The 22572-nt window shown below is 44.1% G+C and overlaps 1 protein-coding gene and 1 long non-coding RNA gene across 2 annotated transcripts; one reads left to right on the forward strand and one right to left on the reverse strand.

Moving 5' to 3' along the window:
- The first annotated feature begins 2513 nt into the window (after positions 1-2513).
- slc22a17 (solute carrier family 22 member 17) lies at positions 2514-22572 on the forward strand. Its single transcript, XM_005946000.3, has 10 exons — positions 2514-3079; positions 4599-5159; positions 9679-9782; positions 11557-11711; positions 12082-12247; positions 12694-12818; positions 16405-16510; positions 16733-16956; positions 17625-17736; positions 19313-22572. The coding sequence occupies exons 2-10, from the start codon at positions 4686-4688 to the stop codon at positions 19587-19589; spliced, it is 1743 nt and encodes a 580-aa protein (XP_005946062.1). The 5' UTR covers positions 2514-3079; positions 4599-4685; the 3' UTR covers positions 19590-22572.
- On the reverse strand, positions 12763-17675 carry LOC121812189. The gene is made up of 3 exons (XR_006052914.1): positions 17589-17675; positions 16818-17002; positions 12763-12851 (listed from the first exon to the last, which is right to left on the reverse strand). It is a non-coding gene; the product is annotated as an uncharacterized LOC121812189 (long non-coding RNA).

A 22572-nucleotide genomic window follows, 5' to 3' on the forward strand; every position in this document is an offset into this window, starting at 1 on the left:
ACACACACACACACACACACACACACACACACACACACACACACACACGGGTTGTAGGTTGAGGGGTTCCTCAGATACTCTGTGCAATAGTTGCAGAGCCACTCCTCACCCTCTTCTGCCTTATCTAACACCGAGTTGTGTAAATGATGCGTCTCATTGGTCCTCCGGGGCATCCTTCACCCGGGGACACGGCGTACGCCTGTCACATTATTTACCATAAGTTGTCTACCCACAGAAACGGACGTCATTGCCATGGACCGTTGTGCACCAGCGGTTTCCCTTTGTGGGATGGGCAAAGATTTCGACACAGCGGAGGACGGAGATGAGGAGCGCAGAGATAGTATCAGTGTTTTGGGCTGCCAGGGCCTTCCTGTGGCTGTGATGGTAGTGAAGGGACACAGAGATAGGAGCCAGAGAGGAGGAGGAGGAGGAGGGGGTGGGGTGACGAGCCAGACCCTTAAAAAAATGTATTAATTTTTTTCATGGTCCTGTATAACATTTCAATAGTAAAAACAAACCATTTGCTTTTTTCCCCTGAAGAAATTCAGATGTATGTTTATGTTTTACACATATTCAAAACTTGCAAAACACGACTGATAAGTGGGACCGAATGAAGTGGTATGGGAAAAGATTTTTACACAATAGGACATGTGTCAATAACCTCCTCGTAGAGGCTGACCTCAGTTCAGCACTTGAAGGCTTTATTAGACACATAAGGGCAGCAGAAAAATTATATCGGCATCATTTTAAGATCGTATCTCGTGGACACAGATTATACAAGTAACCCAACTTTGGTGCCCTGATTTTGCTTGTTTCCCACTAAAACGATTTCAAAAGAGCAGTTGTGTAAATATATGCCCCCTGGGAGGGGGGGGATGTGTAGAACTATCTTCATGTATTTGGATTTTAATCAGAAAGGACAGTGAAAGTGTGATGGGGGCTTCATGAAGCCTGCTGCGTCCTCAGAGGCATATGAAGATTTCTTGTGTGACCATGTCTGTTGAAATGTCCCACAGCGTTGTGTGGGGCAATCTGTGGTCCCAGGACTGCAACATCTCCACAGAGTGAAGAAAGACCGTATTTCACCTAATCCCTATCGCGTTACTCAACAGCTGCAGACCATACGAACCGCACAGCCCCACTGAAGTAGCTCCAATCTCAAAGCTGCTGCTGATCAAAGGTGTGTGTGTGCTTTCTGGAAGGCTTGGCTGGACTTTTGTCTCCAGAGATCAACAACACGCACGCACACACAAAGCAGTATGATCTGTAGTCCAAATATGGCCAGGATGAGTGTTTCACCACTTGTTGCAGTACTTCCGCTCGCTGCGAAGCGCTGCAGTCAGAGATGCTGTTTCTTAGCTTTAGAAAGACTCTAAGGGCTGAGATCTATTTTTTTACTGGTCTCACTAAGACAATTAATAAGAGAAGGTGCTTTTATGACGCGAAGGCTAATTTTCTACTTTATACCATTTGTTTTTATTTGATATCATTCACAGCTTCCAACAGAGGCCCTCTAACTGTTGAAAAGCTCGCATGTAACACTTCAAGGGAAAGTGGAAGCTGTCGCCATCTTTGGTTAAAACAAACACAACCTAATGAGGACTCGCAGCTCAAATGCATGGCATGAATAAGTGACTTGGAATAAAGCAGAACCCCTGCTGTTTAAAGCATCGCCACAGACTTCTTTACATTTACAGTAGCATCAAGTGACATCTACTGAAGTCAGACTTCTTGCACTAATGGCGGGCTGCTGCTGCTGCATCACCAGAGGAACAAACCGTGATGGTGCCATCATGTGTAGCCTTTCAGTCATTACCGGCTGACACAGCACAAAGTGCTCTTATCTCTGTGTGCCAATGGATATTTTGTCCTCTATTGCAGATTAAAACTATCAGGAGTCCTGATGAAACATGTGGATGCACTAATGAAATCTGTTGTGATAAGATAATAGGATAAGATAATATGGTGGATTACTGATTTCTTCTGGACTATCAACCATTAGAGTGAGTGCACATTTAAATTATATCATAAATAAGTTATGATGGACTGTCTCTCGTTTTTTTTTTCACCTGAAAGCAGCTCTGTAGCCGTGCCGCTGTCTCACACATGCCTCTTCTCTATGATTTATGGCTCCACCATGCGGCAGGCAGCTCCATGCAGGCATTCTGCAGGAGACAGAGAGAGAGCACTCATAAACAGACATCTCACTCCGCTGCTGATTTTGTATGCTACTTTTACTGAGCAACAAGTTTCCTCCCGGTAAGACTTTTATCCGAGTGATTCATTAATTAACCCTGTAATAAATGAATTCCTAACAGAAGTGTTTAAAACAACTACTGATTCTAATAATTTCATGCTTTTGCTTAAAAAAATAAAATTAAAAAATTCATTTGTTAATAAAACTAATCCTTCTCCAGTGTGGCTAAATCTGTTGCTGAGTCATTGCCTCATTCCTTATACACGATCTTGGATTGAGTGGAGCGGGCGGAGGGAGGGGGGCTGTCGCTCTGGCGATGTTTGCCGATTCTTCTCGAAGTGAGACTCGCCGCTGGCGGAGCTACTGCCCTTTAAACAGACACGGCTCTCCGCAGTTTTCCACCCGGTCTTTGTCCTTCGCTCCACTTCCTGCCGACGCCTGCCCCTTTAAGGTGATGCCGGGCACAGTTGTGCGTTATTGTTGAATTATTCTGTGTCATGTCGGCAGGGATAAACTTGGACTAAACAACACCGTTACACAGCAACCGACGGTGGGAGTGAAGGAGCAAGCGGAGCATCAACCCCTCCTCCGGCGGCATCATCATATGCTCACGCGGCGGAGGGACGTTGGCTGTGTTTAGGGACTAACGGAGAGTCCGGTGTCCTTGCCTGTGTCAAAGGCAAACGATTGTGTTCATCCGAGCCTTGCGGTACTTCTCCGGGACAGACATGTCTGTTTGTGTGGCAGACAGAGCGGAGGAGACGGTGTGAACGCGGTGAAACTCATCCGCTGTCCTCCTCTCTTAAGCCCGCGATGTTTGGGATGTTTCAGAGAGACGACGGGTGGCAGGTTTTTGGCTCACAGTTAGCGTCGCTTTAAAGGGTGAGTAACAGTGTGCGCTTTGTTTTGAGGCCGCACAGGGGTGTGTAACACTGGCTGTGTGTGCTGGTCCAGAGTGCCGGGGCAGGTGTCTGCTCAGTCCGCCCGGCCCAGCTGCTTTAACGCCCCTTCATCACGCTGCTGTTCTCTCCCTCGTTGCTTCGTTGCTCTTCTGTCCGGCGTACAGCCCAGCCAGCCCCCTCCCTCTTTGTTCACCCCCCTCCCCCCCGTGTCCTTTCCCCTCCTCGCGCGAAAGCTCTTATATAACCCTGTGGGATTCCTTTTTTTCTTAGCAACACTTCCTGGCCCTGTGCGAGGAAAACACGATGACGTTGACCCACGGAGGGGCACCATGTGCACCTGCAGAGGAGACTGCTGCTGAGGGGGAGCACTCAGGGCTGCTAGTGGGGTCCCTGAGAACACCCACCGCTTTTCCATTTAGCTCAGGGTAAACAACAACATGTCAGGCTGTGACTGGCATCACAAAGCCTGTGAAATGTGTTATAGCCAGTAGCTGACAGTTTCTACACACTAATTAGAGGCTTATGTTGACATTTATTATGCTATGGATTATAATAGTAATGGATATATATATTATACTTCCCTAAAGCTCAATGTGATGCTATTAAAATTGGTGGTTTTGTCTAAAAATCCCACACTGAGACATACTTGACTTCGTGATAATCAGGCTTTGTTTTGAAAGAATCTCGTTCTTTTCCTGTACAGGTGTTTGCACACACACACACACACACACACACACACACACACACACACACACACACACACACACAGAGCTCTGATTGTATCAGGTTAAACGGAGCGTTTAGGTTTTGTTTGACGATGTCACATAAATACGAATGCAGTGGCTGGAGTAAATGCACTGCCTCACTGACCTGTCATCGTAAAACTTTGCAAAGCTTATGCAGCGTGCAGTCCACCAGAGCTGCTGTTTCACTCAGACACATTGTGATCACTTCAAAACTAGCATGCAGTGATAACTTCAGGGGTTGTCATGAATTGGGCCTGTGTTCAAAGACAGAAACAGAAAGTTGGAGGTGCGATGAGAGCAGCTACGAGTTGCATCATGGGAAATGTAGGATCTCTTTCGTGTTGTTGGAAATTGAAAGAGGAATTGATGAAGAATTCCTGGTAGAGCCTGAGTAGTGCTGGATTTCTTGAGCTGATGCTAATGTTTAGGGCAGGATATTCAAAAATTGGGTGAATATTACATATTAATGATATCAAAGTGGTGGCTACTCTGCTGCGTGATGCAGCGAGCTCTGAGAGGATCTGTAACACAGGAAAGGAAGTCTCTTCCGATATCACAGCAGCACTGGCAGATAACATTATCTCTATCTATTATCTATAAACAGTGGATGCGTTTGTTCTATTAAGATGGGCTTAGCTTTGAAACTGAAGCAGCTAAGTGGACTTTGTGGTGTTGACATGTCAGAGCGTCATATCTGTGTCCCATATTGATGCTTGATCTGTAATAATGACGAGTAACCTTCTGCTCACACAGTTTTACCGAAGCTCTACTCTTCTGCCCGGGGACCAGCTTGCTCACCGTCCTCCATCCTGATCCTTTGCCTTCAGTACTCCAGCGGCAATGACATCCCCGGACTCCCCGCCGATAGTTTCCCCATCTCCTTGCCCAGCTCCCCCTCCATCCCTCCCATCCTCCCCTGTGCCCTCTTCCCCAGCGCCATCCTCCTCCTCGATCCCCGCGCCGCCCTCGCTGCCCCCCACCGGTGAAGTGATGGTGCTGGCTCTGGGCCGGAAGAAGCAGAGAGTGCTGATTGCGCTTTCCATCCTGCCCAACCTCTTCCTGGCCTTCCTGCTCTCTTCGGACCCTCTCATCACCCTCCCCCCTCACCACCACTGCCACCTGCCAGGCCCCTTGCCATCGCCTGAAGTGCTGAATGCCTCGGTACCTTGGGAGAAAGGGCGACGGCCCGGGGACAGCGGGGGCCCATCCCAGTGTAAGCAGTATACTAATAGCAGCCAGTCTGCTGTGGTGGACTGCGAGAATGGATGGGACTACAACGTCACAGAGGGGCTGAAGAACAACATCGTCACTGAGGTAAAGTTTTACTGTGGGATCCTTTGAAGCTCTCTAATTATGGTCTTGGCCTGGATGATTGTTTTAGCTTGGTGAAGGGAAGATGAACTTCTTTTCAGGTGTAGCTTAAGAGCCTTAAAATCATAAAAAAAACTTTTTTATACTATATTGTTTCACCATAGCCTTACAGATCATGAACACTCACTGTTTTGCAATGCCCTGCAGAACTATGATACAGCTGCACATATACTAACGACTTGGACAAAAAGTCTCCTGCCAGCTCCTCTGAAGGATCACTTTTTTTTTAAATGCGTCGTCTTGTTAACTTTAAATGGCACCTCTGTTTTCTTACCTTCACCGTTTTTCAAAGCATGATGTTGACAGCATTGCACACTTAAATGGATCGGTTATGCTCGGAGGATTTTTTTTACCGGGCCTCCTCAAGTAGCTTTGCATGGTTTATGTTAAAAAAGAAGCCTTCCGTATCTTGTACTTGGCCTCAGTGCAGTTTATCTTCTATCTAGAACAAACACTTTTAGCACCGCTCCCTTTGAACCAGCTTAAATTCTGAAAGAATGCCAAACAGAAGGTTGTAGAGCCCGGAGCAGAAACTTTGACCCTTCAGAGGTCTGCTTTATTCTCACCACAGGTTTTCTTCATGCATGTGTGTGAAGAAATCAGAGCTTGTTGATTGGTCATAACTGTAACCATAACCTGTGTACAGCATATCCCAGTCTGCTCTTGCTCCTTATGCAATACTGCTTAACCGATTCTTTCGTGTTCAAGTACAGCACCTTCACTCTCTGGGTCTTTATCCTTCTCTGGTTGAATCACTGGTAAAGCTGAGTAGTTTGGTATCATTTCGAAGCCCTCGCAGCTCTGCGAGGGATGAGTTTTGGCCACTGCTATGATGTCACAGCATCATCAGACTTTCATTCAGCTCTGGCCGTGTGGAGGATTGTTGAGCCAAGATGGGTAATAGACACAGAGTCTTTGACAAATGTGAGTTCAATCGATGCCATCAAGGTAGAGAGAGAGAGAGAGAGAGCTTTCAGGGATGTCTTGTCTGAATTGTCAGAGGTCAGACCTCAAAGGTGCTAATTTCACACATCAAAGCCCATTTTGTGGATCTTTAAGCACCCAGTGCTTATTCCTCTTTCATTTGACCAGTTTGGCCATGAGGAGAAGAGCACCTTGATGTTTTTTGTTTTTACAATTGGCTTGACATGATGGTTGCAAAGTGAGTTTCGACAATCCGGTGACTCATTCAGAAATGTGTGTTAACCCACGTCATATTGGCATGTTGTAAGACATGTTTCTTCAGAGAACCATGCCTAGAATGTCAGAGATCAACACCTCGCTAAAGGAGAACAGACCCTGCTTACAATCACATTAACTCTGCCACAGAAGGAGAAGAAAATGATTGGAAACTAAGGCTATTACAGCGTATTGTATGCTGTAACATTATAATCCAGTGTTAAGTTGACGGAACAAGCCGTGCACAAGCACAGGAGTGCATTTTCTAAGTGTTTATGATGTTAAAACTGAGTAGCCTTGATCATTTGTTTCACTGCTGTGAGAACAACTTCCAGTCTTTACACTGCAGTTTGCGTCTCATGTAATCTGTGTGTACACAGCCAGCAGGCAGGCTGAAAGATTATCTTCAGTGGAATATGATAATATTTGTCCTTTAAAAAGAACTGTGGCTCATTATGCTAGTGGAGGTTTGTTTCTCACTGATGTCGCTCGTTTTGTTCACAACAATGAAGCCGGTCATCGGCACCACTGCTGTTTTCTACCTGTCTCGGTTGTTTTTGTTGATATCAGGCACTCTGTGTGTGATGTTCTGACATACGCTGATGTGCGTTTTCACCCAGACCTCTGTTTCAAAGACTGTCAGCCCAGTCCTTGATGGCAGCTAACCTTTCTCACCAGGCTGATCACTATTTGGCCTGTTTCTTTTTTTGTGCCCACATGTGGGGAACCACACCCAGCTCTAATTTATGGTGTAAGGGCAGCTTGCTTGTAACCCACCCCATACCACTGCAGCAAGCTGAAGACACTGGAAGACTTTAGCAGAAGTGTTTGCCTGTAGTCCTCTCTGTCCCTGAGCTTTTAGAGTCAGGCTAACATATTTCATCAGGCTAGCTGGCACGGTGATTGAGCGTTCCTCCAGAGCTGCTTTGCTTTGCTGGCAGTCTGGCAAGCAGGAAGCAGGACCGCCTCTGATCAGCCTCATCGCTTCCACGGGTCAATAAAGACCATCACTTTAATACAGGCAAACTTTACTTACCACCTCTATGCTGTGGATCTATAAACTAATGCACACAAACTGCCATGCCTGTTGAAATATAAAACAGTGATATTTAACATCCTTTGTCTTTGGTTTAATGTAAAACTATGAATTTGTGACGTGTGAGCTGCGAGTTTGTTAGAGCGGTTGTTCATGTTGATGGTTATGAGGACATGCTTGCAGGTTTTGTTTATTGCTGGAGGCACAAACCTGCTGCTTTCTGGTCCTCTCTCTCTCTCTAAACCAGCCTGGTAGCTTTCAGGACTTGTTTGTGTGCATTTTCGCCTCATCCTCGTCTTCCACAGCATTCCACGCGTACGAGCGCTCCGGGTTGCATGGTGTTCACTGTTGTGACTGCGTGTCTCAGCAACGGGACAGCTGATGTTATGTGACGGGCTTTAATGTTTCTGTGCACGGGTTCCAATTATGTAAGGCCGCTTAAATAACAAAAAAAATCACGGCCCTCTGCTCAGTCTCCCTCTAGATCATTAAAACCATTTTGCTTTCAGCAGCCAACAAGAAGCGACGTTAGCAGGACTCAGCTGTAAATGCAAATCAGTGGCTCGGCTTAATGTGATTAAACTCGGATCTGAGAGCAGAGATCTTTATTTTTTTTTCCTTTTTAACAGATGTGCTGACTTTCTGTGTGGCTGAACTGCTTCATGCAGTCACACGGGCATTTGTTTTCTAATCCACTCAGTGAACCTCGTACCGTTTTATTGTTGTGGTGCTAACGAGTGATTATAGCAATACACCCACTATATGTATCGTGACCACACACATGCATGTGTGTAATGTCGTTACATCTTCCTGTGTTTCTAGTATTTGTCTAATGGGCTTTTCTTCCCTATTGTAAGACAGCTGTGTTTACACCAGGGAGTGTATATATCATTTTTGCATAAATGCATAAATGGACCAGAACTAATGTCAGAGAAAAAACTTTGTTTTTTTTGTAAACTAAAATCTCTGACTTTGTTAATTTAATTAGTCAAATAACACATTTATTAATTAGTAAGTCAAGCGTACTGGCTCCCTTTATACATTTATTAGACTGTGCTACTGAGCTGTCTTTTGAGGGTGGTGTAGCCACTTTTAACTCCACTGCTGTGTGGTGGTTATTACCGAGGGATGTGAACAATTTAGATTTAATTACTTTGGCTGATGTTCTTTATTTTTATACTTACACTGCAGTAGATGGCAGACACTATGCAGCCTCTAAATGAACAAATGTGGGGATAACATGCTGTGAAATGAGCAGGGAGTTAAAGAAAAACACAGATCACAAACAAGATGGAGGCAGTCACCTCGATGCCATCCATTGGTTAGTGAGGTTAATTATTAATCCCTGAGCTGAGCATTTTTCCCTCTAATGACCTGAAACTAGTGAGTGAGCCCATCAAATAATTACGAAAGTGTTTAGTGATGTTAGAGTTGAAGGAGCCAAAGGCTGATTTCTCTAAACTACACAGAAACAGACTTTTATACAAGAAAAAATCTTTTTTGCTTTTCAGCTTATAAATTTGTCCGACACAGGAATGGAGACTTCCACACTGGTGCCATGTTGTACAGTACTAACCATTAATCAAACCTAATTCATCTTTAGCTCAACTGGACAGGAGGAAAAAAAGGAGGTACTGTCTTGTGCTGCCATTCAGCAGTTTTGCTGAATACGCCAATTATTTACCAAATGAAACCGTAAAAGCGACAAAGCACTAAGTGGGCAAAGTATAATTAACAAGGTGTCTTATTGCTAAATGCCCCCAAAATATCAGCAGTGAAGCAATCTTTGACAACTGATGCATTCAACCAGTCCCCTGAACCTGTGAGGTGTATAAATATATTGCTTCGGAGTTGGGTTCAAAATGGACAATAATGGGATCATTGTTTCTAACAGTTTATTTCACTAATTTTACATGGCGATTCTGCACCTCTGCCCAGGCTGACCAGATGTCACCATTTTTATTTCTTGTCTCCCTGTCCCACATTTTGAGTAGTTCTGCAGGATGTTTTTTAAAATCGGCCTTTTACCCAATGCATGTGAAGAAAGCAGAGAAGGCTTATTGCAGTTCAGTGGAGGCTAGGCTGTCTACTGTCACGCCCATTAGGAAATGTTACAAGTTACTAAACAGTCACAAGCTTTGCAGATTTTGTTGGAAATGATGGAAGACCAACCATCTACAAAGAAAATGAAACTGCTTGTTGCTAACTTGATTGGATATTAACTGACAGACCTCTCTCCCTCCACAGTGGGATCTGGTGTGTGGTCAGTACTGGCTGGTCCCAGTGGAGGAGGTGTGTTTCATCCTGGGCGTCCTGACTGGCTGTCTCTGCTTGGGCTACGCCGCTGACAGGTAATGTATGCTCACACACACCCTGCAGGGTTTCCTGCAGGTCTATTTTTCATGGCAAGCAAACATCAGGAATGAACACTCAGCAGCCGGAAGGACAACACATACAGCCAAAAAGTGAGTTAATAAGTTACTGAGGCAGTTTGGAGAGACTGTTTGTGCCTTTCTTGTTTGGTCACTGTGGACAGACCCACACGGCACACAATGGCAGCCCATTGTGGGCTGAGTACTGGGGTGATTAGTAGGGCACATCTGGACACCGTGAAGCAGCCCATAGTGCGGGCTGACTGTGGGCTGCCCACATTTAGCAGAGAGGAGCATCCAATGGGGCCCATTGTAGGCCCACTATGGGTTTCCCACAGAAAACCCTTTACAGGGACCCCAAACTGCTATGGGCTAACCTACAAGGGGCCCATCTCTGTGGGGTGTCCATAGTGGGGACCCAAAAGGACAAAACTGAACCGTGACCTCCATGAACTAGCCTGAAGGACAACACCGCTGTGGCATCTGTGCACAATAAATGTGAGCGTGCTCTGTGCACAGCCCCACAGTTCACCCACAGTTACCCTCCGTGGGCCCACATGGGCATGCTTCCTGGGAACATGTTCCAATAAAAGCCAGCCCGTCTGTGTGCAGACATCTGTGCTGTCAGATCATTTTGTTCCTCATTATTCTCTGTCCTCTTCTTACTTTGCAGTTTCATTACCTCACAGTCGTCATGCAGCACACAGAGACACACTCAGAAAAAGTAGCACGGTTTGCAGAATGAAATTTTCTATAGATTTACTGTGGCCTGCCAGTGCTTCCTCTATCCAACAGCAAGTTGTGGCCTCAGGCCAAAGGAGAAATTTATTATCAAACAGCCCAAATGCCATTTCATAAACTCTTTTTATTTATCACAGTAAGATATAATTTGTGATGGAGGAAAAATACTGCTGTTTACTCAAGAAAATCTCATGGCTGTATTACAAACAATTTACCTCCCACAAGCAATTAATGGCAAATACATTTATGCTAAATTTGCATGCTTTATTTTGCTCAGTGGCCTCGGATGAGTCACACAAGTGAACCAGTGTGTGTCGTTTGAAGGGGAAGCTCTAGTTTTTGGGGGCAACTGCGAGGGAGATGATGCCACAGCTAACAGCTCTCATTAATTTGCTGACCAATTGAGCATAGCATTTGTTTGTTTAGACCGGTGAATTAATGGTGCCTCCTTGGGGGCACATGAAGAAGAAAAGGGAGCATTGCTAAGCTGCATGTTAGAAACTAAACAAGCAAACAAAAACTGGCTAATCGTTCATTAGTGAACAGTCGTGCTTTCCACTTGAGCTGTTTTTGGAAACGCAGCTTCCCTAAGCCTCTGTGATTGCAGCATTTCTTAGGCTCTTTCTTTTATTTATTTTTTTATTCTAAACTCTTCGCGAGCTCTAAATTGTTCTGATTAATTTGTTTGTCTGGTAAACTACATGAAACTGGAAGTATAATGGCAGCATTAATGCTTAATGATGCTGTAAAAGTGTAGACTTCAAAGGGTGGCTCCCTGTTGTGTCTAAACTCTGTCAGTAGACTCCTGTCCTATTTTCTGTTCTATTCCCTCTCCGTGTTAATATTTAAGCACACGAGCAGCTGCTGCATTATCAGCATGTACAGTGTGATTTATGTTGTTGTGCATCTGCTCCTGTACATGTGTTTTAATTTATCCCTGTTAATTTGAATCTGTGTTTGCTTACTTTGCTGAGTTTTAATCATGTGTCTGTATCTCTGTGCTTCCCTGCAGGCTGGGCAGGTCCAAGACCCTCCTGACCTCTCTGACCCTCTCGGTGGTGTTCGGGGTGCTCGTGTGCGTCTCCCCGTATCCTTCTGTCTTCATCGTCATGCGTTTCTGTCTGGCGGCGGCCAGCGCGGGAGTCTATCTTACTCTGTATATCACCCGTGAGTGTTTCAGCCTTGAAGGATGGGCGTCATTTGTTTCATCAGAACCCACGGATCATCACACAGGAACAAACACTGTAATATGCAAACAGTCATGCACAGATGGTTTCCTCCACAGTACAGTCACCTACCTGAACTTCACCTGAAATCTCAGAGAGTCTCAATTCAGTAATTCCTCTCTCCTTTTCCTTGTGCCGCTAATGAGGCCTAGTGATCAAATCTACTTCTTCTAGCTTGCATTATATTTCAATGGAACCAAGTTTTGGGGCACATGATATTTATATTCTCTTGTTTTTAAATGTTTAATCTTTCAGAATCTGAAAAGTGTAATAAAAGATTAGTTAGCTTTGACATTGTGTTGTTTGTTCAGGTCTGGAGCTGTGTGAGCCGTCTCTCAGGCTGATGGCCACCACGCTGGCTGGCCTGACAACTGTAGCCGGGGAGCTGCTGCTGCTGGCCGTGGCCCTCGGGTGCCAATCTTGGAGGGGCCTGCTGGGAGCTGGGTCCGCCCCACTAACACTCTTTCTCAGCTACGGGTAGGAATGTGTCTCTTGTTATTTTTACTCAGGCTTTTACTTTCTGAATCATGAAGGAACCTGGGAGTGGTTTCGCGTAGTGCCTTGATGCCAGCTGACTTATTAAAAGCTTTGTTAGATGGTATTGATTCCAATCCCCTTTTCACACTGAGCTGGTGTCAGAACATATTAGAGCTCCTTTGTTTAAGGTCCGCAGTCCCTCTCAGATCTGGGTAACATACCGCATTATCAGAGATTATAAAAAGATTACTGGCAGCGAATTGCAGGTTTTAATAAGAGAGGATTATAGAACTTTGCTTCTTTGTGACCCGCGCTGGTTAGTTTTTATACTGAAGCAGCAAATTCAGGTGAAAGCAACAAAACCTTAAAGCTTCTAAATAGTTTTAGTGCTGAGTAAAGGTCACCTGAGATCAAAGAGTTAAAGTATATTCCTCCTCCTCCTGCAGAGTTCCTGGGGTGTTTCCAGAATCTCCTCGCTGGCTCCTTCTGTCGGAGCGATCTTCAGACATGAACGCATTCAGCGAGAGAAGAAACTCCAACAGAGACGTGAGGGACGACGAGAGCTTCACAGGTGTGTTTGCAGCACTGACGTTAGATCCTCGTTCTGTAAACGGAGAACAAATTCCCACTTTACCTCACTGCAGGGTTCAGCGCCAGGCGCTCGGCTTACGAAGCCTGCAGTATTTATGGAATAACTGTGGCCGTGTGTTTCAATGTATATGACCCTCTCACGCACCACTTCCAAGAGCGGTAATGATGCTCAATTACTATTCATGATTTATTAAGAGCGGATGGTTCCTGCATTAAAATGGAAACATAATGGGACGTAATGACTTGCTGTTAAAAGATGGCCTAAGGCCAGGCGACCACTGAGCTCTGCCACTGTTTACATGTCAAATGTTTCCAGCTACGTAGTGTCAACTTTGCACTGTTCAGTGACCTCTGTGTTCTGCTAGCATTAGCTGTACTGAGGTTGATAGTTGTTAATAGTTGCAAAATCTACATTTTATGTGTCCATTCTGAGTGTATTAAAACCCCCCACAAAGCTTTTAACCTAAATTTGTCCATATTCTTTTATGTCGAGCTCTCATTCACAGATAAAGTGATCAAAGAACATCCCCTTTTGTTGTGATTACAGTTCAGATCAAATTAAAATGGGGATTTATTTGGGTGGTTACTGTAATGCTGTCACGCTAGCAGGAAGGACACTCAGGAATACTGATGACGTGCGGAAATGTTTCATGTAGCAACAAGTCTTAAAGAGAAATGATGTGAATGTATTTGCTGGCCGTGTTTCTCTCCTGGAGAAGTATCTCAGCACCTGAGGCTAGATGAGGCTTACATAACTCTGACCTATATTTATCACAACAAGATGATAAAGATGTGCTGTAAGGACATGCTATAAAATAATCCTTCACGGCACCACCTACACATGATTGGCATATCAAAGTTAACAATAAGACTGAACTATACGGGAGTGCAGAATTATTAGGCAAGTTGTATTTTTGAGGAATAATTTTATTATTGAACAACAACCATGTTCTCAATGAACCCAAAAAACTCATTAATATCAAAGCTGAATGTTTTTGGAAGTAGTTTTTAGTTTGTTTTTAGTTTTAGCTATTTTAGGGGGATATCTGTGTGTGCAGGTGACTATTACTGTGCATAATTATTAGGCAACTTAACAAAAAACAAATATATACCCATTTCAATTATTTATTTTTACCAGTGAAACCAATATAACATCTCCACATTCACAAATATACATTTCTGACATTCAAAAACAAAACAAAAACAAATCAGCGACCAATATAGCCACCTTTCTTTGCAAGGACACTCAAAAGCCTGCCATCCATGGATTCTGTCAGTGTTTTGATCTGTTCACCATCAACATTGCGTGCAGCAGCAACCACAGCCTCCCAGACACTGTTCAGAGAGGTGTACTGTTTTCCCTCCTTGTAAATCTCACATTTGATGATGGACCACAGGTTCTCAATGGGGTTCAGATCAGGTGAACAAGGAGGCCATGTCATTAGTTTTTCTTCTTTTATACCCTTTCTTGCCAGCCACGCTGTGGAGTACTTGGACGCGTGTGATGGAGCATTGTCCTGCATGAAAATCATGTTTTTCTTGAAGGATGCAGACTTCTTCCTGTACCACTGCTTGAAGAAGGTGTCTTCCAGAAACTGGCAGTAGGACTGGGAGTTGAGCTTGACTCCATCCTCAACCCGAAAAGGCCCCACAAGCTCATCTTTGATGATACCAGCCCAAACCAGTACTCCACCTCCACCTTGCTGGCGTCTGAGTCGGACTGGAGCTCTCTGCCCTTTACCAATCCAGCCACGGGCCCATCCATCTGGCCCATCAAGACTCACTCTCATTTCATCAGTCCATAAAACCTTAGAAAAACCAGTCTTGAGATATTTCTTGGCCCAGTCTTGACGTTTCAGCTTGTGTGTCTTGTTCAGTGGTGGTCGTCTTTCAGCCTTTCTTACCTTGGCCATGTCTCTGAGTATTGCACACCTTGTGCTTTTGGGCACTCCAGTGATGTTGCAGCTCTGAAATATGGCCAAACTGGTGGCAAGTGGCATCTTGGCAGCTGCACGCTTGACTTTTCTCAGTTCATGGGCAGTTATTTTGCGCCTTGGTTTTTCCACACGCTTCTTGCGACCCTGTTGACTATTTTGAATGAAACGCTTGATTGTTCGATGATCACGCTTCAGAAGCTTTGCAATTTTGAGACTGCTGCATCCCTCTGCAAGATATCTCACTATTTTTGACTTTTCTGAGCCTGTCAAGTCCTTCTTTTGACCCATTTTGCCAAAGGAAAGGACGTTGCCTAATAATTATGCACACCTGATATAGGGTGTTGATGTCATTAGACCACACCCCTTCTCATTACAGAGATGCACATCACCTAATATGCTTAATTGGTAGTAGGCTTTCGAGCCTATACAGCTTGGAGTAAGACAACATGCATGAAGAGGATGATGTGGACAAAATACTCATTTGCCTAATAATTCTGCACTCCCTGTATGTTTTTATAGCTGACGTCTGTGAGCGGCAGACACAGATCAAGGACACAGTTCTGTAGTGAGGTCTCGCTGCAGTCGGAAAAAGTGTAGCAGTATGAGGTGATGAAGAACATCATGTTTCATTTGTTTCATATGATCCATTAAAGGCCTTGAATTTCTCTCTCCACTTAGTCCTATGCTTTTACACACTCAGTGTTTCTGATTGGCTGATAACTGCATATTTGTCGGCTGCACAACCACGATGCGAATTTCCAGTTCTACCACAAGCCAAACGTGCATGTTTGTCTGTTAGACTGCAGTGACTGTGCAGGCCATTTAACGACAGTGAACTCATGTTTCATGTTCAGGAAGCCAGTCTGAGACGTTCTCAGATGTTCTCAGCTTTGTGACGTGGTCCTGCGATAAGCAGCCATCAGTAGCCGTCAGACACTCTGGAATAGACGGGGTCAGCAGCAATACTCAGGCATGCTCACTTGCTACTAAGGGGTCCAAAGTGTGCCAAGAAAATATCCTTTACACCATTACATCATCACCACAAGGCAGGACGGATCGATGTGTATATGTTTACATCAAATTCGGACACGTCCCTCTGTATGTGACGGCAGAAATCCCGTCCCATGAGAGCAGGCAGTTTTGCTGAGCTTTGTCAATTGTAATCTCAGTTTGCTGCTCTTAGCTGTATTCAGATGCTCTTCTGCGTACCTTGGTTGTAATGAGCGGTTATTTGAGCTTCAGTTTCCTTCATATCAACTCAGAGCAGTCTGGCTGAACTCCTCTGATCTCTGACATCAACGAGACATTTTCTCTTAGACTTTCCTCTTAAACCTCACAGCTGGCTGTTGACTTACAGTTAAATTGTCTCATGTTCTGGATCCTTTATTAAACATTTCTGCACAGCTTACAAATGCTAATGTAATGAACACATCACTGTGGTGCCTACTGTAATTGTACGGTTTATTAAATGGCCTCCTTATGGCCAGATTGAGACTCCACGCGTGTCCTCCTGCACGTCTCTTTCCCCCCTAGTAATAAGCTGACAGCGAGCGATTGATCAACGAGGAACCAGGTCAGGCCGTCCTCGTCTGTGTTACCCGACTGTCATTTTTCTTTTCTCCTCTGCAGAGCTGGATTCAGAGCCAGCCCCCTCCTCAAAGCCCCACCTGTCCTTCCCTGAGCTCTTCCACAGCAGGAACATCTGGAAGAACATGTGCGTGCTCGGCTTCACCTCGTAAGTCATCTCACACTCCTGACATTATTTCAGCAACGCAGCAGTTTGGAGTCACTCCTTTGTGTTTGCGCAGTGTCTCATTTACAGCTCTGGCTGCCGCTGCCTCATATTTCATGCTTAAAGTGCTGCGAGACTCACCTTTGCTCGCTCATCTTTTCTATTTAAAACCTGTTTGGAAACACGAGTGCTTACTCTTTTGTTTCTCTGCCCTTCCTCCCTCAGATTTATCTCTCACGGCATTAGTCACTGTTACAGCTCTTTCCGAGGTGACGTCAGGGGCACCGCCCCCAGCTTCTATTGGACGTACCTGCTCTCTGTGTGTGCAGGCGGTGGGGCCTGGCTGTTGCTTTGGATGACCGTAGACAGGTGCGGTCGCCGCGGCATCCTGCTTCTCTCCATGACGATGACGGGGCTGGCCTCTTTGATCCTCCTGGGACTCATGGAGTGTAAGCCGGCTTTAGTTGGTAGCAGAATAGTTTTCTCCAAGTAAATCTAGAGTCAAGTAAGGAAGGCTATTAATAAAAGTCAAGGTGGGCACAGTTTCACTTCAGTACCCTGTTGTTAGAGAGCCATTATGTTCGGATTAAAATCTTTGTTTGTTTAAATCCTGACTGGAATTTAAGTTGATGCTGATTCTGGGGCCATGTTGGATCCATCCCTCTCACACATCCTACTGCTCTCACTTCAGGCATTATGAAGTGTATTAGGAGCAAACCACTCAGCCCTGTTAATGGAAAAACCCGACCTGTGTTTTTTAATTTTTGCTCCCCCTCGACAACATTGTCTATGGAAAATCTGCTGTTGCCCAAATCTTGGTCTCCCCCTTGTGGCTGAAACCGAGTATGGCTTTCAGTTTATGTAGGACACTGCAGTGACAGCAAAGTCAAAGCTGTGTCCGGCCCTGAGCTTTAATCATGCATCAAAGCCTGAGAGGACAGTGGTGAGTGTTGTGGATCCTCTCAGTGGATGTTTATTGGTCCCTATGATCTGCAAAGGCTCATGGAAGCAAGATGTTGCAGTTTGATTCATAAATTAGAAAAACTAATGTCATGATAGATGCATGGTAGAAATGCTACACCTCAAAGGTTATCCCTGCTCTCCTCCCCCCTGTTAGATCTCAGTGAGACGGCCATCACGATTTTCTCAGTGCTGGGTCTCTTCTCTTCCCAAGCCACCGCCTCCCTCTGCATCCTCTTCACTGCAGAGGTCATGCCTACCATCATCAGGTAACACAGCAGCACTCTACAGTCACTCTGCAGCTCTTTTACTACGATGTTGTCCTTCTTGTAGTGTAGGTGAAAAAGAAATGCCAGCGTAGAAGGCGTTGATGTTTTTCTGTCAGTAAGAGCGTGTGCGGGCTGCCAGAATGAATCACAACATGTGAAATGCAGCAAATGTTAAAGAGAGGAAATTAAACAATTTGATACCACAACAACAGCTGTCTTTCTAAGTAGGAGGAGTTTCAAAAACAATGGAAGTATTTTTCCAGATTTGGTATAAAAAAAAATCGATCTGTTATCTAAGAAAATAATTGACTTTGTGGAGAAGAGAGATGAGAATACTTTGAAGTACAGTGAGATCTACAAACAAGCATCGTTTCCAACTCTGTGTGAGGGCAAAACAATCAGCGCCCAACAGACGACGGGAAGGACGACCTGCTCCGAAAACCTCCCCGAGGCCTGAAAAGGAGGCATCGGTCCCCCCTAAAAAAATCATTATTTGTAACAGATGTAATAAGCTGAGACTTTTAATGAGTTTGGGTTCATCAAATCTTTATAGTTATTATAGCTGTGCGTTTTGCATTTTGTAAATATTTTTTCTTTCGTTTTTGACTTTTTGTTTTAATTCACTTAAATTTAATTGGTTTCCAGAGCAGCTTTAGTCATTTCAGTTTAGCCTTTAGTTTTATTAATTTTTTGCTTATTTATTTGTTTATTTATTAACCAGAGTTCACTTTGTGAACTCTGGTTTTATGTTAAAGTGCTTTATAAATAAAGGTGGTATGGTATGGTATTTATCAAGTATTAATGTGTTCAGGGATCATACCAGAGGCAAGATTTAGGAACATCAGTACAGGCATAACAAAAAACACACTGTTTGAAAATCTCAATAATCGCGAGCGTGGCAGCCTCATGAGGCAAAGTGGGATAATAAATTTGGCCAAACTAACAGATACTAAAACTAAGAAGTTTTTAAGTTCACAAAATTTTAATTTTAGATTCTTTTTCAAATTTTTTTTATTTTATTTTTGACTTAAAATGTTTTTTTCACATTTAGTTTAGTTGTAATTAACTACAATAAGCTTGGGCTAACACAACAGCTGAACCTAGTTATAGAGTCATCAACAAAAGGCTTAACTGAGTCACCATGTTTACCATTAAAGAAAACTGGAAAAATGGGACGACTGTGGTTCAGGGAAGCTCATCTATAACTGGAAGGTTGCCGGTTTGATCCCCCAGCTCTCTCTGTCCTGGTTGTTGTGTCCTTGGGCAAGACACTTCACCTACCGCCTACTGGTGTTCCTCAGAGGGGCCGATAGCGTGATATGGCAGCCTCGCTTCTGTCAGTCTGCTCCAGGGCAGCTGTGGCTACAACTGTGGTTTGCCTGCACCAGTGTGTGAATGAATAGTGGAATTGTAAAGCGCTTTGGGTGCCTAGAAAAGCGCTATATAAATGCAATCCATTATTATTATTATTATTATTATTAAAAATGATAATTGATGAAAAGATAAGCAGAAATTGTATTAAGTGTAAGTAAATCTTGTCAGTTAACTGTGTGTGTGTGTGTGTGTGTGTGTGCAGAGGGAGCGGTGTAGGAGCCGTGCTCGCTCTGGGCTGCGTGGGCCGTCTCAGCTCCCCTCTCATGGACCTGCGAAACCACTACGGCTACTTCCTGCACCACGTCGTCTACTCCTCTCTGGCACTGCTGGCCGTGCTGTCCATCCTGCTGCTGCCCGAGAGCAAGAGGAAGCCGCTACCCCAGACGCTGGCCGACGGTGAGCAGTACAGACGCCCCCCGCTGGGCAGGAGGAGACGGGACAATGTGCCGCTGCTGGCGACCCCCAACCCAGAGACCTAAAATACACAGAGGGACGGCCTCTGTTAACACCACTCACTTTTACAGCCAGGACATTTTTCATCAATCATGTTCATGTAGAGGACAGACAAAGCAATATAAAAACCTAATAGGTAACCCAGAGCGACGGAGAGAAAAGGGCTGCAACAGATCATCACCGATCAGCATCCACGACACTGATGACAGCGATCAGACTTTCAGCTTTTTAACATATCATCGCTACAGACGTTAGCGATTGGGTGGAGCTGCCGTCATCTTCGTGTTTCTCTTTTTCCCGCCGTTCAGATGTGTGTTAATGTCCTTGTGAAGACACACAATCTTCACACGCATCTCCACCTCTTTCTGGCCGGACGGCGGCTCCCGCCCCCGCCGCGTGAAACACACCAGCACCCACTGCTGCACGCCATCCTCCATCCTGAGTGTGTCCATCACAGAGATGCTAGCTGCTTAGCATATTTGACTTGAAGAGTGGTCGTCGGTTATTCCTAGCATTTGTTTTAACCTGGAATCACGTGTTTGTTTTTTCTTTTTTTTTGCGTGTGTTTGTTGCGTATGATGACACAACATGTCCTCAGAGCTGTACAAAAGTCAGTTTTGTACCATTTTCTGTGACCTTTGTCGTAAATCCGTCTAGCTCTCCGAGCGGAGGAGGAACCACAGTTCTCAGACATGTGATGTAACACTTGACAGGATTGTTGGGGTTAAACGCCTTGTAAATACTCTAGAGTTAGTTTCTTTAACTTCCTGGGGCATCTGAGTTGTGTTAAAGCAGACCCTGTGGCTGGATCCTTACAGTACAGTATGCTATGCAGTGAGGAAAAGCACTTTGAATCTTTTTTCTCTCTTCCTTTTTTTTTTTTTTTTTTTAAATAATGTTGAATCATTTGATTGAAGTCTTCAAAATCAAGGGAATAACAAGTCAGCTATTATAAATATTTGGAACAAAGGCTAAAACTTCTCTGAGCAGAGAACAAATGGTGGAAATCCACTCACTGACTCTGGCCTGGAGCCAGCGGTATTTATATGTCTGTTTATATTTATGTTGTTCTTAAGCTTAATTAGTAAATTATCCAGAAGCATTAAGCTAAACTGGGTTGACATGGAATGAACCTTCCATTCTCTGGTGTCATTATTCAATAACAGTGAAGCTGTTGATCGTCACAACATTCCTATCTGCATGTCTGAAATCACTGAAGGGCTTTTTTTATGTATGTCCTCAGAAGCTAATAGTTAGTCAATACCTCTCTAGATGACCAGTCTCAGCTGTAAGAGAACAGACGGGTACCACAAACTCTAGTAGAAGTTTTTAAACGTGCTTTAAACGGCACACTTACTTTATTTTTTCTGAAGCTGAACGTGGAGTTATGATGGAGGTCGTCTGTTATTTTTAAATGAATGTTTATTCATGCTGGAGAAAGGACCTGATGATTACACTCCATTGGATTTGAATGGGAGTTGCAGAGGGCCCCGGAGCTCCAAATTAACCCCTGACTCCTCCTCCTCAAGCACGCTCCTGCGAGGTTTTCAGTCTCTAGTATGCTGGCTGAAGCCGTATCACGTATGGCACAAATTCAACCGTGTGTGTATGAGTGTATTTTCCCCCCTCAAGTTCACACCTGTGTGTGTGTGTGTGTGTGATTTTAAACAGGACGGAGGTTTTGGTTAATTTGGACTCTGAGCACTGAGCACTAATTATGAAGGACGCACACCTCAGCTGATGGTCTCTTTCCCCGTCAGCCTTTGGTACATCTTTTTTCTTTTCCTGTGTACGTTGCACTCAAATCCTAACACTTATACACTGATAATTATTATCACTATGATTAACTTGGCTCGAATAATGTTATGTCTGACAACATTGATGATGTGTTCAATGATGAGTGTGATGCAATTAACTATAGCCTGATTTCATGTCAAATAAAACTGATTAAAAAACGTATGATGTGAGCAGTTTTGACTCGGGCAACCTTGATGTATACACTTCAATTGAAGAATCACTTTGAAAGTTTCTTCCTGTCCGTTCTTCTTTGTCTGTTTGTTCTGCAGGAATTTCAGCATCTCCTTTTTCATGCATGTTGTCCCCGTCCTGTGCTCCATGATGTTTTAGAGGTCATGTAACTCTGGGTTTAGTTGGCCTAGAGGTTTCTTGGTGATTTTAAAGTCATATTATTCACATATTCCCCGTCACAGTTGCTAACAAGGCTTTTTGGGTTTATCTATATCCAAATCAATACCCCAATGATCCACGTTTCCTATTCCGTACACATTTTGGAGGCATATTTGTAAAATGGATGTGTGGAAAACTGATTTTCTTGAAATGCGGATAGAAAGGATTATCAGTTAACCTAAGCAAACAAAGTTTGATTAAAATATGAATGAATCGTTGTAATCCCCATTATGCGCAGGGTTGTATAACAGATGTTGTCTCTTTGTGCTGCTTGACTAAGCAAATTAAATAAGTGGCTGAGTAATCAAGTCGTGAAAATAAAGCGATGGTCTTTAGTGAAAACTGAGTGATTATTTCAGCCTTACTGTTCCGACATTTGGTGCGTTTTTCATTCTCGGTACATAGAAAAACAATGAAATACACACACAGTCTTAAATTTGATGTTTAACTGAATGATGTGATTATAGGTATAAAACATTTTTCCATTAATGTAAGCTCATCAGTCTACATGACTATTTCTGCTGGGTCTATATTTTGCGAAGGGTGACGGCACATAAAGCGGTGGCCTGATCATATCTCAGTGTGAATTGCTGTTTAATCTCTCTGATCTGTTTTGGAAAGACCTCTCGCCGTCTCTGAAAAGCTGATCTGCCAGCTGGCTTAGAAGCGACGCTCTCCAGGAGGCTGACCACCCATCTATGATGAGAAAGAACGAGTAGCAAGGGCACATAAGATGATAGCATGAGACACAACATACTTTATAGTGTAAGGGTTTGGTCTTTATGAGTCTATGCAGTATATAGTTGGTCTTCTTTAGTTAGA

Source organism: Haplochromis burtoni, unplaced genomic scaffold (assembly GCF_018398535.1).
Source record: "Haplochromis burtoni strain Fernald_Lab_line unplaced genomic scaffold, NCSU_Asbu1 Contig_460, whole genome shotgun sequence".
NCBI lineage: Eukaryota > Metazoa > Chordata > Actinopteri > Cichliformes > Cichlidae > Haplochromis > Haplochromis burtoni.

Coding starts and splice junctions, on each gene's coding strand:
- slc22a17 (XM_005946000.3), top strand. CDS start 4,686: ATGACATCCCCGGACTCCCCGCCGATAGTTTCCCCATCTCCTTGCCCA. Junction 5,160..9,678: donor AGAACAACATCGTCACTGAG/GTAAAGTTTTAC, acceptor CTCCCTCCACAG/TGGGATCTGGTGTGTGGTCA. Junction 9,783..11,556: donor TTGGGCTACGCCGCTGACAG/GTAATGTATGCT, acceptor GCTTCCCTGCAG/GCTGGGCAGGTCCAAGACCC.